The sequence below is a fragment of the Ixodes scapularis genome, unplaced genomic scaffold (assembly GCF_016920785.2).
Source record: "Ixodes scapularis isolate PalLabHiFi unplaced genomic scaffold, ASM1692078v2 PGA_scaffold7__128_contigs__length_106722199, whole genome shotgun sequence".
Lineage (NCBI taxonomy): Eukaryota > Metazoa > Arthropoda > Arachnida > Ixodida > Ixodidae > Ixodes > Ixodes scapularis.
Window position 1 is genome coordinate 5,779,176 of NW_024609882.1, and position 17,180 is coordinate 5,796,355.

General features: G+C 49.1%; 1 protein-coding gene across 1 annotated transcript in view; it reads right to left on the reverse strand.

Moving 5' to 3' along the window:
• Nucleotides 1-17,180, reverse strand: part of LOC8035895 (paired box protein Pax-6) — a 73,979-nt gene that overhangs the window by 40,647 nt on the left and 16,152 nt on the right. The window contains exon 2 of the mRNA XM_042286358.1: nt 11,763-11,810. Coding sequence (XP_042142292.1) covers nt 11,763-11,810 — 48 coding nt within the window. The remainder of the gene's footprint in view (nt 1-11,762; nt 11,811-17,180) is intronic.

The following is a 17,180-nucleotide window of genomic DNA, read 5'->3' on the forward strand; positions in this document are numbered from 1 at the left end:
TTAGCTTCTCTTTTTCCCCACGCGAACAAACACTCCCGCCTTCTTTAAATATGACATTCATGCATACCTGTAACGCCAAAACAGTATAACTTTTACTTCTCTTATAAAAAAGTAACCCAAAGGTAATGTGCATTACTTTTTTTATCGGTAACACTAACGCGTTCCTTTTATTTTGAGGTAACGCACGCCTGTAACGCGTTCCTTGTATTTGAAAGTAACGTATTTCGTTACTCTTTTATGTTTGATTTTTTTTCGGTATCGCCTTCAACACTGTTTGTAACGCGTTATATACGGGCCTGCTAAAAGGAGCCCGGCTACCACGTCGCGGGTCGCCGAGCTGATTCTTGCTTGTAACGAATTACGTACGAGCCAGCTAAAAGGAGCGCGGCAACCATGTCGCGGGTCGCGGAGCCGATTCTGTTCCGTCGGCGGTCCAGCAGCGGCGCCTGCGGCGCCAATGGGGCGAGACCCTTAGCGCGGGCTCTACGGCGGACGCAACCGAGGAAATCCGGCGTTTGGCGATGTCACCGAGAGGGCGGGCATGAGCGTAAGCCGACCCGAAAACCGCCTTCTGCGGCTCGCCTCGACTCCTTCGGCCGACCGCGTGATCCATCCGACCGCTCGAGTCCCTCGAGTGGAAACGACTGCCCTCGAAACATCCACCGTTCCCGAGTGGCTCGCGGAGGATAATAATAGCCGCGTCGACAACGACAATAATAATAATAGCGACTACAACATTAATACCTGTACGAGTATGCGCGGGAAAGAGAGGGAGCAAAAAAGCCGGGGTCTCGTCGAGGACCTTAATCTGGTAAGCCCTCTCGAAGAGCCGAGTCGCGGGAGCCTGTTTGTCGTCGTTTCCTCGATCGTAATTGGAGGTGGGGGGAGGTCTCCCCCCCCGGGGGAGAGAAGCGCTTTGACCGCTTTTGTGCGCGCGCCGCGCGACCGTTCCGCGCACCGAAAACGCGCCGCCGAGATGCGGCACTCCGGACGGACGCCACTCCACGTAGCGTCAACGCCAGCCGCCTACTGTACATGCCGGCAATATACGGGTAGTAACCGAGAGAGAGGAGGGGACAGCGCGCGCACAAAGAGCCAGGGAGCCGAACGTTTACTGGAATCACTATGTGGGTAGCTGCCTTTGTCTCGACTCACTCTTCAACGCGTTCGAACGCCGAACGACGGCGTCCAGCTTTCAACGTTCGAATTTGAACAGTGAGAGAGGCGACGAAAGCAGCTAGTTTTACCTTCCTCTCAGAGCGTTAGGAACATACGCCGATCGATCTGCGTTCGATCTGTACGGGTACAGATTTGAAAGTAAACGTCTTGGACAGAAATCTGTCTCGTTCGGTAAAGCTATGGTAATAAAAGGGAAATACTCCAACCAAAGCGTTGAGAAAGTTTCCGAGCGTTTCGAAGCTTGCTTGGTTTCTTCGTTCCGAGAACAACCGTATTCTGTATGCGGCAGCGGTCCTTCGTTAATTAATTGTCCTTGCAACGTGGCGTATAGGCCCTGTGGTGCGTACACAAATGTCGAGGCATCCCGGGACCTGCATAAGTTCCTGGAGTGTGCGAATCGTTTCTTCATCAGTACCGCGCAACTTTTATGGAGGTTGAATCTAGCGTATACCTATAATATTAGGTGTCGAAGAACGCGGTCACCGAAGTTCGGCGAGAATGGTTCAACGGCAAAAAAATTATCGAGACGTCTGGAATGTTACTCCTGATGGTAAAGAGCGCTCTTCTCGAACTAACCTTTCTGGTAAGGGAGCTTAGGCGCCGCACTCTATTTGGGAATTCCTTTTGTAGTTGGTGAGTTCGCCTTCTTCGTTTCACGAGACCTGCTGCGGCATCATCGAGGTATAGGAGTGCAAAAATCGAAGTTAAAATGTTCTTGTTGTTTCCACGAACACTCAAGGAGCGGAAGCACTTTGTTCAGGAACGTACACTCGCACTCTTTCTTCCCATAATGCCGCTCTTGCGATGAATGGCGTGGAAGGCAAGCGAGTTTTAGGAAAACCGAGCCGAAACAAACATTTTGCCCGAGACGATCTGAACGCGAGTATTTCTAGCGCTAGCGCACGGGCGGAAGGACATTGCACTCTTTGCACGCCGTGCTCTGCTGAGCGAGAGCCTTGTCGACGCTTTCCAGCTTTCAGCGAATCTCACGTGTAAGCATCCAACTCGATTCACTCGTATAAAGCCTGCCGATCTTTCAAGCACGTATCTGAGTGACGGAAGTCATTCACCTTTAAAAAAAAGGGCTGTCTATTCGTGAGAGTCACTTGAAACGAAACAAAGGGAGACCATGAAAGCACCTTACTGGCAAACTCCGCTAACCTCGTCAGTGGGGCGTAAATTTTCCTTTTCGGCTTGATTCGCTCCCCGCTCCGCATAATTCTTGCGCAATCCTCTCGCTTTAGGGCAGCTAACCGCAGGATGCAGTGCTACCAGTAAGGTCGGTTGGTCATCTCGGCCATTGCGCCTGTTCCGTGTTGGAGAGCGAACGTCTCCACGACGCACTCGAGCGAACCCCTCGGTTCGCACCAGAATCGCCGAGCGCTCCGGATAGAATTGAGCGATCAGTTCCGCGACGTCACCCCCCACTTGCAGCGTGCACAGTAAGCGACTGTTGGCGGTATACGCGGAGCACAGCAATCTCCCCGCGTGCCGCGGTCCGTCCCGCGCTTCACAAAGCGGTCGCGGAGCCGACCTCCGCCGTGGCGTGTAGCTCGCCGCCCGCGGAAGCCCCAAAAAGGGCGGCCATTGTGGCACTCACAAAGGCGGGAGCGGGGGACAGCTTTAACCTAAACGGGGGGGCCGGCGCGTTGCCCGTCGCCGCCGATGCGCCGTGGTCGCCCGTGGGGATCGCTCCGACCTGGCCGCCGGGGGACACCGGGATTGTCGGGGCACAATGGGCCGCCAGCCAGGGAGTCTGTGGTCGGAACCACCACGCGGAGAGGCCGTCCAGCTGGCGCGCGCACTGCCGGTCCTCGCGGACATTCGACTCGGTGTTGACACAGAGACGGCTCAGTATCGAGTCGAGCACGTGCTTGATTTCCGTCGCTGTGTCGCGCGTGCTTAAGCGCCTAGAAGACAAGGCCTGAGAATGACGTCATCGTTAGTGCCCCAAGCGGCAAACAGGCTCGACGAGGGTCACCGCAAAGCGGTAGACGCGTCCGTCTTGGCGTCGCTGCGTGTTAGCGCGTCGCACTTGAGACGCTGCGAGACGCTTTGGCAGCGTCGTTGACGCAAGGTATATGCGGGGGCTACATGGGTCCACTAGTGCTGACGTCTCGAGAGCAAAGGCCTTTCAGATGCATGGTATTGGCTTACGGCGTTTCGCTGTCTTTCGATCAATAAGCAAAAAGGAGGACTCTCTCCCTCAATTGACCTTTTTCTGGTAAAAAGCGCCGCCTGGGGATTCGTCTTTGAACTACAAATGAGGGGCAGCCCAACTTGCCTCCGCCCGACAGAATACTTTGGCGTCGTGCTGCTGTGTTGGTCTTCGTTGCCTTTTACGACCCCTACCAACGCATACTCAAACAAGAATGGTCAAATAAGACGAAACACGCGCAATGATAGGTGCTGATATGTTCATCGACCGGTACTTTGCCCTCCGAAAATGGCGGCAGCGGGAACCAAGGCCAAGGGAGGGGGCGTACGCATGCGCACAAGCTCACTGGAAAAAGGTCCATTTCTCTTTTCCATTCGAGAAAGAGGAGTACCCTCCTCCTTTCTGCGGGGCGTATACCTCAGAGATTCCCTCCTGTGAGGAGAGGAGGGGAGAAGAGTGCGAGAGCGAATAGAGAGAAGGAAACTGGCAACCAGTTTTTCTTCCCGGCAGAAGAGAATTTTGTAGGTTGGCCTTTAAACCGGTCTTCAAACAAGAGGAGCCCTACTGTTTGAAGACCGGTGGCTTCGCTACATTTCCATAGGAGTTAAGCCTTCTTCTTTGTTTACTTTTTCCTCAGCTAAGTCCACTCTTTGCAAATTTTACCAAAAAAATGCACCAACTGTGGGCAACGCTGCACAAAATCGTAGCGCGATAGGTTAAGAAACCGAATTTCGCGGTCGGTTTAAAGAGCCTGGCCGCTGTTTGGGACACCCGGTATTTTGTTGACCGAATATTTGATGTCATCAAAGAATAAACTTTTGGCTGCTGTATATCAGCGATTTTGTTTTAAAAAAACTTGACGTTGGGGAGCTGAGGAAAGCGGAAAAACCGTCCCCCCCCTCCCCCCCCCCCCCCCCGTCCCTGTTCCTTGCAATATCTGAGTACTTTATCGGCCTTAGCATAATTAACGAGGCTCGTTACACCGCAAAACTTCGCGTGAATAATGTGGCATGTGGCGATTCATTCCACATGAACGCCGCAGAATGGACGCTAAAGCCTGAATCACATAGTGAGATTCTGCTCGCTATATTCAGTCATGACGTCGCTCGGGCTGAAAAAGCGTGAACCGTAGCTGAGATGTCGACGTTGATACTGAAAATCTCAAGCAGAGTCGGATCAAGTGAATCAGGCATAACAAGTCGGTGTTGGCCACTGGTAACAATTATCAACATGTATATGTATGATACTGTTTACACCGAGCCTATTTATTCCAACAAAGCTTCGAACTTAAAAGTCTTTTGAGGCCTGTACTTACTTCTTATCTCCGTTAACGGGTCAACGTTTGGTCTACGGACCGCTGTCGTGTGAACGAGCGGACGACAACAAGCAGAAACGTTTGAGAAAGCAGACGACAGCTCGAACGATCAGGCGGACGTTGGAACTTGATGACGCATTGAACGTAGTCCGCAGGTGGTCTGTACAACTTAGCGGTTTTCCCATATTCATGTTGGAACAAAACAAATAAATCTGACGACGACAAGTATCCGTGAATTCAACCTAAAGTATACTTCCCGCACAAGCAATCGTGGTCCGACGGCGTCTGGTTTTCCTTCTTCACGGCCCATATCCACGTGCTCGGACAAACCGAGCTTGCGGAAAACACATAAAAACTGACCTTCATACCTTTCCGACTCTTCCGGTACAGCCCCAGTCGCGGCGTTTTGACGAGAAGCCAGGTTTTTGTCTGGCTTCTTCCAAAACAACACAGGAATGCACGTCCCACACGGGGACTTCCGCACACAGCCCCAGACAGGAAGTGCGCCCGACGCGCCACCACCGCGCCATGACAGTAACAGTGCTGAGTTCGGATGTAGGCACGCCCTTCCAAGCAACACGTAATAACAATAATATTAGCTGTTAGCTTTATTTTACCGAATAAATATGGCGGAAGCTGTGGAAAATAGCTGCTTTTTTTTTTTTTTTACACTAAGTTTTGTTTGAAGAGGCGAGCAATTTTATATTTTACCGCGTACATAAAATGTATAATTAGTCCCAATTTGGGAAGGTTCGCGTACTCGGAAATGAAATGCTTGAGTGGATAAATGAATGGCCGCCGAGGACATCCGTTCAAGTGTACAAGCCGACGTATAGGCAGTGGAACCGCCGGAGAGAGGGACTGCAGACGCAATTCTCGCGGACACGCCAAATTAATTCACATTGATGGCAACACTTTTCTCGCTTGAGCGCCATCAACAGATGACGAACAACACGTTTGTAAGCGGTCGGAGTTCTGGCACATTCTCCGAATTGCCTCGGTGCGTTTATTTTATCCAGTCGATACACCGTCAGGGGCCTGAGACGTTAGAAGGTTGTGGCTGCAATCGCCAAAGAAAGTAGCAGACCGCACTTATTAATAACGCATAAAAAATATTTTTAAAAAACTTGCGTCTAATAATACACATTTGGCTGTTTGTTCGTCCAGTATGACCAAACACGCAGCTGCCGCAAACGTTACGAAGGACTAAGCCGCTACAATAAAGGCGAGAGTCGGCGATAAAGCGAGAAATAAAAAACCTAACCACAAATTGTGTCAGCCGAGCTGAAAACTCTAATGCCACCCCTAACCGCTAGTGGTAAAAGTGGCGCTGCTGTTCCCCACGCCAGACGTCTATATATATATCTCGGCGGTCTCGCCTTTGTGCAATCTCTCTCCGTGAAAACGCCCGGTGTAATGGATGACTTTCGCATTCATTTCTCGGTATTTGGAAAAGAAAAAAAGAAAGAAAAGGTCGGCCAGTATACGGCGGAGGTGCTGCGACGCCCCGCGCCAAAGCTGCGGATTCGGCCATTCATCGCTGCTCAGTGGTGTGTGCATCGCCGCGCTCGCTTTTCTTCGGAAATCAATGGGGCACCCACCAGTGGGCGTTGCGGTCGCGCACACTACCGTTAATTCGATCGCCTCCTCTTTTTCGGAGCAGGAAAGGAAAAAAGAAAAATGGACGCAACATGTCCGCCACGGCCATGGGGTGAGGAAAGGATCTGAGGAAAAGGGAAACGTTGCGAACGAGAACTATTATCAGTTGTTGTATTTAACGTGGAGCTCGCTACATGCTTCCTGTAACGCGCTTCCTGTAACGGAAGATGTCAGCGTTCGACTGGAACTCGTACCCTCACCGACCGAACACAGTCCACCTCGTAGACAAGCCCTGTGCCTTTCCCCACCTCACGTCATCACTCCCGGCAGCGCCACCTATAGCTCGCGTCAGCGTCGCCGCTATAGAGCGTATTGCCGCGTCTCACAACGAGTGTGGACGTTAGCACGCGACGACGCAAAAGCAGACGCGTCTGCCGTTTCGCGGCGACGCTCGCCGATCTTCAGCATGGCACTTGGGGCGGGGATCCCGAAACGATGACGTAGCGTGCAGGCCTTGTAGGAGAAATATTGAGCTCGCACATGTGGTATAGGATAGTGTGTGGGAGGCGAGGAGTCTTTAGAGAACAGGCACGTATACAGCGGCGGAGAAAACGGGAGGATGCGAAATAGCAGGGTCCAAAGCTGCGGGTGTGTGCGACTGCGAGGGACGTGTATACTTCGCGTTCCACTGCCGCTGGAGCGTTGACGGCTAAAAGTTCAGGGAGGGGAGCTGATGATCAGCGCATGGGACGCCAGAGCAGGATATAGATCTCTGGTTAGGAATTATTAGTGGGTATAGTCTGGAAGCTATAGCTGCCTTTTTCTCTCTAACCATCCCCGGAAGGGGTTCAAACGCAAAACACCTGCGGCCGGCATTTTTTTTTTTTTTTTGCTTGCAAATGTAGGTAGTGGTTAACAGAAGTAGCGCCTAAAGGGCTGTCAAAACATGAGACTTCAAAAACGTGTGAAACCATGCAATTCCGCCCCATGGCGTGAAGTTCAGACCACGGCCTCCAGACACAGCCGACGCTACGCGAGCTGATAAGACCAATCAGAGAGCGTAAAAAGCGCCCAATCATGGTGTTCGTCACGTTTCTGCGCGTGTTATGAATCTATGATCGCTGAACCAATCATAAACATAAAAAAGGACCAGTGACTCGCTCTTTTCACGCTGCTTGATTGCTACCTTTAGCTCGTAGCGTCGGCTACGTAAAGGCGCCAAGCCATTAAGCACTCATTCCACGAGCCTTCAAAATTTGCCCGTTTTTACTCCACGCAAAAGATCCCACTTAAAAAAATAAAAACGACGCTGACGCTTTTATTTTAGTGTAGAAAAACGCTATCGCCCGAAAAAAATACTGTTTCCGTCAATTTATACATAAAAAGTAACGCAAAAGTAACGTGCGTTTCTCTTTATCGGTAACAGCAACGGTAAAGTGTTCCTTTATTTTGCGAGCAACGAGTAACGAATTTCGTTACTTTTTTTTTTTTCTTTCCGTAACGGCTACAACACTGCGCAGGTGTAAAAAACGTGTTTTCATTTGACCCATCTTTGTCGAGCAGCGCGCCACGTAGCCGCGGCAACGAGCCGCCATGGGGGCAACTTGAAACCCGCATCAATGCGGAACCAATGGATTTTGTTCAAGCTGTAAGTTTGTTTGTTTGTTTAAGCTGAGCTAAGCTGAGAGTGCGGTGGAAGCCACGTCCTCGTTGAACCAATCACACACCTATCTTTCGCCCCGTAATCACGCTTGGAACCTCATACTTATGCACTGGGAATGGGATGAGGTGACGAACACGAGGTGTTTTCGTCACCTGTCAGGTCAGCGGTGAATGAACTATAGCAATGTTGCTCTCCAAAAAGACGTACTATTTTCGTCTTAATTCCCGAGTCCCGCTAGAGCGACGAACAGGAACAAAAGACAGCGACGAGCCTCAAACTTGATTCTTTCACGATTTGACAGTCTTTGTATAAATAAAGGAGGCTATACTGAAACACGAGCATCATGCGCGCGAGGGTATATATCTTTGACAGGCTTACAATCCCTCGTGCTTACTTCACGAGCACCAAACAACTGTAACTCCGTTTCACCTTATGTTGTACCGCAGCGAAGGTTAGAAGCACGAGATCATATCGTTGGCAGCTGCCCTTAGTGCACGAGAGCTTGTGCCGCCGAGATGTGCCCAAGAGCAAAGAGCTCGCGCTTCTAGCCTTTCCTGTTGTACATGATAAGATGAAATAGAATATAAACGCCCTCTAAAGGTACCATCACCAGCAATCTGCATGTGTTTGAGGCACCGTGGTTTGAGGCAACGCGGTACTAAAACACTCGGTCGGGAAACTCACCCTTGAGACCCAGACCGCTCGCGTCCACCGAGACCGAACCAAATACGATAACAGCGACACTCTTTAGCGGCTAGTCAAAACATAAAAGTTCCTTTACACTACGAAATGGCAATGCGAGGTGGCGCCACCGGCCCTTGCGCGACTCGACCTGAACGTAACGTTGACCTGAACCGATACAAGCAGACGTGCAGTGCCCGGTGTGGCCGCTGCGGGAGAAATGGCGGCGCTGCGATCGCCATTAGTTCGGTTCTCGAGTACAGATTGAGGCCACTTTTTCGAAGTAGGCTCTATGGCAGTTTCCCAACAGAGTTGTTCTAGTAAAGGTTGTTCGAGGCTTGTGGCTGTCGTTTGTTTCTGTTTGTTGCTCTAGTGGGACTCTGTCCCACTAAAGTGACAAACTGGCGGTCAGTCAATCGCTCAAGGCCTCTGCTGCTGTTCGAGTCCCGAAAACGGGAAAGGAAAGGATACGAGGGAGCGGCATAAACAGATGGACGGGCGCACCATTGGCCAAGTTTCGATAAGACAGGCACACCATTGGCCAAGTTTCGATAAGACAGGCACACCATTGGCCAAGTTTCGATAAGACAGGCACACCATTGGCCAAGTTTCGATAAGACAGGCACACCATTGGCCAAGTTTCGATAAGACAGGCACACCATTGGCCAAGTTTCGATAAGACAGGCACACCATTGGCCAAGTTCCGATAAGACAGGCACACCATTAGCAGGTCGCGTTTGAAGTCAAGTCTAACGAGCTAACGACGTCACAAAAAAGCAGAGTAGGTGAGGAGAAAGCCGTGATGTTTGCCTGCTGCATGTCCAAACAGAAGATGGACGGCCGAATTTGAACCTTAAACTTTCGCTTCATATGACGGAGAAGTGTCGCCTTTACGAGTTCTGTATTATCCTGTTGGGACACCCCTTAAGAGAGAAAGGGTGTTAAAGCTGTGTGTGCGTATTCCATCTGTCACTTTGCTCGTCATTGTTGACGAGCAAAGGTAAGGTCGCAATGGTCTCCGGCAGATTTATCACTTATCCGCACGCGGTGTAAAATGTCCGAGATACATAATACCCAGCACCGAAATCCGGATACAATAAAAACTTGAGGTCTACAGACCCAAACTAATTGGAACATATGCGTGATTAATTAGGGATCCATAGTGAAAAAAATAAAGGGCTCTAAAATATATACGCCATAAATCAGTAATATTATATATACAGAACTTTTGCAAAAATCACCATCTGCACGCTGCCATCTTTGTCTGGTGGGCTGTGAAACGCCTTCTGGGCACGCGCTTTTGCTGTTCTGTGAGGTATATCGAACACTGCGCATGCTTCCACAGCTCAGTGACTCGGCATTTTTTGCCCCGGGTGATAAGCGATAGAAAGGAAAGGTCTACTCAGCATTACTAATATTACCGCGTGCGAATAGCTGAGTCAGCGTGCTCGACCCGCACTCCGCTGGCTGGGGTCTGACTCCTGCGAGTGTTTGTCCTTTTTATCTTTCTTTTGTTTGCATGACTGGAATATTCCAGGTGGCTCGAGCATCTTGTTTGTCACAGCTCGGAAACTTCTAGATAACCACGCGCGTTCAAAAGGAGCTTCGCGTGGCCTGCTTGAGGCAGTCGTCCTTCCATCGCCGTAAAAGTACGCTCGTTGTTACTTCATGGTTCTTGGCACAAGTTCGCCCTATTAAACGTTTACTCTATCCAGTTATTCGCCGCCTCATCATTTGTCATTCCTGACATTTTGGTGGAGCTGCCGAGTACCGCACCTCCACCAAACTTATTATTCTTGGCTCCCACGCAAAAAAAAAAAAAAAAAAAAAAAAAACGAAATTCGATGCCAAAAAAAAAAAAACGAACGCACCTTTTTTTTTTTTTTATAAATGTAGCGTTTTGGTTAATTCTAGAACCTTGTTTGGGGAAGGGGGGGGGGGGGGGGGGGGGGCTTACTTGAGATTCGAATGTTCTACGCGCTGAGCATTCTTCGGCGATTGCTCCAGAAGCCCACGCGTGTACGTTACGGGCTCCGCGTGGCGAGCCGGGATCCTCGATCCTACTGTTTCGCCGACATCGACGCCTGCGACGCTAACCTTTTTCTATTTTTCTTTTTTTTTTGGGGGGGAGGGGGGGGAGGGGGGGCACAAGCTCGCCCTAATAAACGTTCAGTTTCTCCAGTTAATCGCCGTCTCATCATTTGTCATTCGTGATAATATTATGAAGAATGGTGTAAGGCGCAAAAACAAATGAAAACGAACAAAAAAGACACACACACAGCTGTCTGTGCTTTTTATTTCTTTCCTTGCGTGCAATTTTTTTTTGTTTTTTTTTTGCACTTTACACCATGCTTGATAACGCTCACCAACCAGCCCAAACACAAGTTCTTCTGCTAATATTATTATTAATATTTTTCTGCATGGTGGGATAATTATATCGGTTTCTAAACACGTACCCTTTCAGCGTTCATCGTTCACGCGAAAAATGTTGAATCACTGTGCTGGGGGCTCATGCGCTCTGCCGCATATTGCGCAGAAAAGAACCACTGCGCATGCCCAGAACGTGTTTCCCAGCCCAGTAGCCAAAGATGGCGGCGCGCGAAAAGCAATTATTGAAATAATCCGTACCTATATTCGCGATCAGAACCTAAAATCTCGAAACAAACAAATAAAATCTATCTTTTTTTGTTTCTCTTTTGTCATGGCGTCTGAAACGCGTCTCCGACCGGTGCGTTTTTACAGCGTCCTAAAACGTCATCTCTCGATTTCTGTCACAAAAGTGTCTCGGATGGATGGATGGATGGATGAATACGGCTGAGCCCTTTGGATCGGGCGGTAGCTTACGCCACCTAGCCATTTTGTTTTACCATTTAAGCTTAGAATATTTAAATGTGAAATCTATATTCACTCGCTGCCGCCGCGGCCGCGATCCTGGCGGCGTTCCTGTTGCCACTTGGAAACCACTTTTGATGTATGGACGGCATAAGACGCTGAACACACCAGTCGAAGACCCGTTCCAGTCACTACTCTTCTGTCTCGCATCCTTCTCTCTTTGTCTGGTTTCCTCGGAATTATTGCGAACCACGATCGGCATTCCGGTCCCTGCTTCGTATATCGTTTTGATAGGGCCGCCATTGAAGGACCGACATGTCCTGGCGCGGTCTCACCTGGTTCGGATGGAGCGAGGGAAACTCCCGGCCTCAGCTGGCAGACATCTGTGGACGAGCAAAGTGGACGCTTACAAACCATAAACAGAATACCTTTTCCAAGACGCACGGCGCCGGTATATTCAATCCGGAACATAGATTTCGGGGCAGACTCTCCCAATCAGCGTGAAGCGTGCTACAGATCACACCGGAGTGACTCCTACTTAGTGAAGCGTTCTCACCCAATACCGCACCTAGAATGCAATGCCCCTGCCCCCCCCCCCCCCTTTTCTTTTTTCTCTTTCCACCCCATAAACCAGGCGATATTGCGAAGTCCATAAAAACGTGCCCATCAGAATGCTGAAATCGGCCTGGTGACTTTCTCCGCAGGCTTTTTTCCGAATACGCGTCCCGGTGATTCGCGGCTTGTATATAGCACACGTAATCTCCCGTAACAAAACGCAACGTAACCAAACGACAGCGGTGCGTGAACAGGCCTTATGGCTCCGCAGCGAGCTATACACGTGCATGCATCGGAATCGGCTGAACGCCACGCGAGTCAGCTTCGAAGCGTTGCAAAAAATACACGCATCATTTGTGCATTTAATGAACCGATCGCGGTTTGTATACGTTTGGATATATGCTCGGTGACGTCACGGCCCCCATTATGTCTTCGTGACCTTACGGTGGTCGCAGCCTCGGCGCATTTGCGACGCGATCGAGTGTTGGCGCGGCGGACGGCTTTCAGAAAACTATACGAGCTCGCGTAGAAATTTGCGTGTCGAAATTTCTACGGTGCAAGTTAGGACGGCGGCGTTCCCGAGGGCTCGACAAACACCGGCTCGAGTCCGCCGACGAGACAAAAAGAAAAAGGAAAAAAATCAACCTTCTGACGGGCCGACCACTCTTGCGCGGTCCCGTACGTGTTCTTTTGGTGGCCAGCCGGTGGCTCTCGAAACGATTCAATCAATGGGCTAACAGCACGAAGAGTACGATATGTCTGCGAGCGGCGTTTGTAGTGCAGTCACCATGTGCGAGCGAGGTTGAACGGGAAGTCCGTCCATTGAAATAACGGTGGCGGTGCGCCCAAAGCGAATCTGTCCATCCGCCTCTGTGCTAAAGAAATTGTCTTTTCAGCCGAACGTTTCTAAGATTACCTGGGCGTAACCGATGGCTTCTCAAGAGACGGGACCCGGCAATCAGTAAGGAGTTTGCGCCTGAGCTGGTTTATAATGCTCACTGAGCCTCGCGCGTGCATATTCATTGACTTTGCAAAGGATTTCGATGAAGTTTACAACAAACTGGTTTATTCTTAAAGAAATGAAACCGCCAAATAGACGCTTTAATTGTGAAGTGGATCGCAGTTTTTCCGTGGCAGAACCGAATTAGTAGGAATAAATATAATACTTGTTCATCTCCAATTTCTGTCACATTAGGTGTCCCACAGTGTAGCGTGGTTGGCCCTCTCCTATTCTCGATATCAAAAATCAAATTTGTGGCCGACTGCGTCTTATATCGAAAAATTACTAACCTTGCGATGATCTTAACGGTTTACAGACTGACCTCAACAACACTAGCACGTGGTGCTTAAAGTGGCAGCGCAACATTAATATAGCTAACTGTCGTCAAATCGGAGTAACTAAATATTTGGAAGTGCTAACAACCCTGTACAGCCTCCTCTCGCTCAATCTTGACACTGTCACGTCATATAAATACTTAGGCATCTTCATTACGCACAACTCAACTTGGATCGAGAACATCTTTCCCACCCTACAAAACACTTTTTTTAGGCATTTTTTTGTTTTAAGGCGCCATGAAATTATTTTTCAACTTCTTCGTCCGAGTGACGGAGTGCTCATGTCCAATGCGTGAGTTCAGGTAGGCTAACGTACTTCCGGTCCGCGGACGTATCACAGTAAAAAGGCGGAAAGCTTCCGAAGAAAAGGAGGTACGAAACAGTCCGCTATATTTTCGAATTTTCGTGCCGAAAAGCAGGCTTTTGACTTTCTACCCTCTTTCTTTTGGCACACAAAACGATATGCGATTAGTAGGATTCCAATCTAAAATTATTTATCTCAGGCCAAATTTAATTTGATGGCCCCTTAAAGGCACCCCAGGGTGCGCGTATGCTGGCCCTATAAACCTATCATTCTTCCAAAAACTCAAACATGCAAATATAATATGAAATCCGTAACAAGATTATCTGGTCAGAAGTCTCGAAGTACTACAATATAAAGCCGCCCGATTTATCAAGGAATCTTCCACGCACAAATGGACAGAAATTATGTATATGGTGAAAACTCTGTCAGCCTATTAAGCCGGTATTCTTTTCTCGTAATTTTGTTTTGGCAGCAGAGTAACCGAAGTGTTCATCAACAGTGGGTATCCAGGAAACTCAGTTTGAGGCTTCTCAGCAAAGAACAGTTCTAAAAACGAGTTCCTATATTTTTTTAGATGTACTTTGTAACACCGAAATATATATCCTTGCTAATCGGACAGCTTCGACCAAAAGGCGACAAAGCTGGCAATCGAACGCATCATGTTTTTATCATGCCTCAATAAGCGAGAACAACGTGATTTTTTGAAAGACTCTAGTAAGGTAACATGAACCTGAATGTCTCAACCCAAGTGCAAATTGTGAGGCAGGCTTTACCCTTATCCATTCGTCCCGAAGCTCTGACGGCAAAATGGACACTGGGCAAATTAAACCTTTGTTACACCTGCACACTTAACCACAGTTAACTCATGTTTAGCTACTGCTACGCGGCACCACAGTTACCGCACTGTACTCTCGGACAGCTACTTCAGAAGAAGTGAACAGCGCGCGTGCATTGCTTTGACGGGTGCTCAAGATGCTCAGGTGCAAGTGCGCCCATAGCTTTGACTGCGTAGCCACAACATGTAGTCCGCAAGTATTGTGGGCGAACTGCGGCTTAGCCGAACTGCAATTAAGTGTGCCCGTGTAACAAGGGTATTAGGCGTCGAAAAAGCGGGTCAACCGTCGCGAACGCTGTCACAATGGGGTTACCGAGTACATATTTCTCGGTAGTCGGCTCCAGTCTGGCAAGCCCCTTTTCCGAGTAACGCCGTCTCTGTTACGCCACACTATGAAACGTGTGCCCCGCATGCGTCGATAGAGGTGTGTACGTGAATGTTCTCTTCCAGGAAGTGCCAACGATGCTCAAATCCCGTATAGTCGCGGACGACGCGAAAAAGCGGCGAGCGCGTGGATTACGAGGCCTGCCAAGCTATCTATCAGATCAGCTATATTATCGAGTCTTCAGCGGCAGTTCAGTTTTTGGCAGCACTCCCCGCTTGACCTGCATGCAGATATCGCCGAGTTAATGCTGATTTCGCCGAATATAAAGGCGTTCCGCGACAAAAAAAAAAAAAAAGGCAAAATCAAATTTATTGAATCCACCCGGTTATAAATGATGCAGTACTATTACATTTGAACCAGTACTCGCACATGGCTAGCTCGACTTTCCGGGCGTTTGATAATAAGTTCGCAAAATAAATGACGAAAATTTTCTTCTTTTTTTTCATTAACATTGTTATGGGTGCTGACTGAGAAATCGTATGTCTCAGCTTTCTTCCTTTAACGTAGCACTTGAGGGACCTTCGCGCTCACCTGCAGCTTTTTTTATATATATATATATATTCCGCGACCGTACCGTGCGTCGTGGCGGTACGACAAGCTGTTCATTAAAGGGGCGATGCAACGATTTTCGTTTTTTGCGCAAATACCGCTTAGAACGGATCCCTGACGTTAATGACCTGCGAAACGCCCATTCGTTTTTCACCACACGCCATCGAAGTCGCAGAAAAAAAATGAATGAAAAACATGTTGCGTTCACCCCATCAACTCGCAGTCAAAACAAGCAGCCACGTGATCTGGAGCCGATTATATGCCGCCAGTGTTGATCATAGCCACGCGCTGGGGTTGGCAAGGCGCAGGACACGCGCAGAGTTCCAGACATTGTTAAGGCTCGGCTATTGTCGTCATTGCAGCGATTGGACACGGGCTATACTACCCGAATGCTTCTCGAGCTATCGATTATCACGAGGCCAAATCGAGTGTCACGCCATGCTCGGGTCCAATCTATGAGCCGCATTCAAATATCGTCACTGAGCGGTACTGCGACCGCCCAGCTACGTCATCAAGTTTTACGAAGGAGAAATTGAATCAAAAACGCTAGCTATTGTCCTTGAAATTACACCCCAACAAATGAGTTTCTTGGCCATGCGGCGTCGCGTGCGAGTATGCTTGAGTTCCACTATACTCTGTTTCACTTTATGATGTACAGCAGGAAAGGCTACAAGCGCGAGCTCCTTGCTCTGGGACACATCTCGCGGCGGCACAAGCTCTCGTGACTTAAGAAAGGCTGCCAATTCCCTATGAGCTCGCGCTTCTAGCCTTCTCTGCGGTACAACATAACGTGAAACGAAGTATAGTGCCAGTAAGCTCGTGTAAAGGAAAAAACATTACCACTGGATATCGTTCCAGCACCTCCTTAAAAAACACTTTCCAAAACATAACTCATTGTGTGACGTACCGGTCCTACCCCAGCACTTACCACGTTTTTTGTTTCTTTCTTTAAGCGTTTTTTAATTAATCAACTGTCGAGATTTCGCCACATCAGTGTGACGTTCCGGCGACCATTGTTACGTTCACTCCACGAATTATACGGCAACTACGAGTACAGCTATGCACCAACCACAACATCGAACCGTCGTCCCGCTAGCGAGACAAAGGTCGCTCCTCGGCCGACCCAAAGAAAAGCATTTTCATCGGTCATCAGTCACCAACTTAATTCGACGCAGTCGCGTGCTCCATCAAAAGAGAACCACTGAACCCTCGAAGCCTTCGTGTCGTCTGCTAGCGAGGCAAAACCGGTTGGAAAACCTTATTACGGGCTTTTATCGTCGCTACATGGCACTGAGACGATAGAAAAGTTTTTATAATCAGATATTGAGAATGCACCGTGCTTACAAAAAAAAATTATTCACTTTTTTTATCGAACGAAGTTTAACCTCGCGTTGAGCCCCCACGCACTGGTCAGTAACATTGGCCCTCGACGGTTTGTCTGGAGCACAGCGCCATTTTGTTACGTCATCACTTACGGGATCAATTCGAATGGTCCTAACGAAATCAAGATTTATTAATTCTTTAGTTTCACGATGATTTCAACATCATATCATCGAATGTAGAAGAGAAAAAAAAAACGGATTTCAGTCAAATCACGGCACAGTCGTCATTCGCTAGAGCAGGCAGTTCAAGGTTTTAACGATGCCACCCTATAGGGAGGTTGGCAACCTTTGAAAACCAATTTCGATCGAGACCGATCCCGCTGAACGCTCATCTGTGGTTCCTCCGCATCCGCCTCGCCGGGTGGCGGATGCAGCACTGTCCTTGAGGGGGCATTTTCATTTGGACAC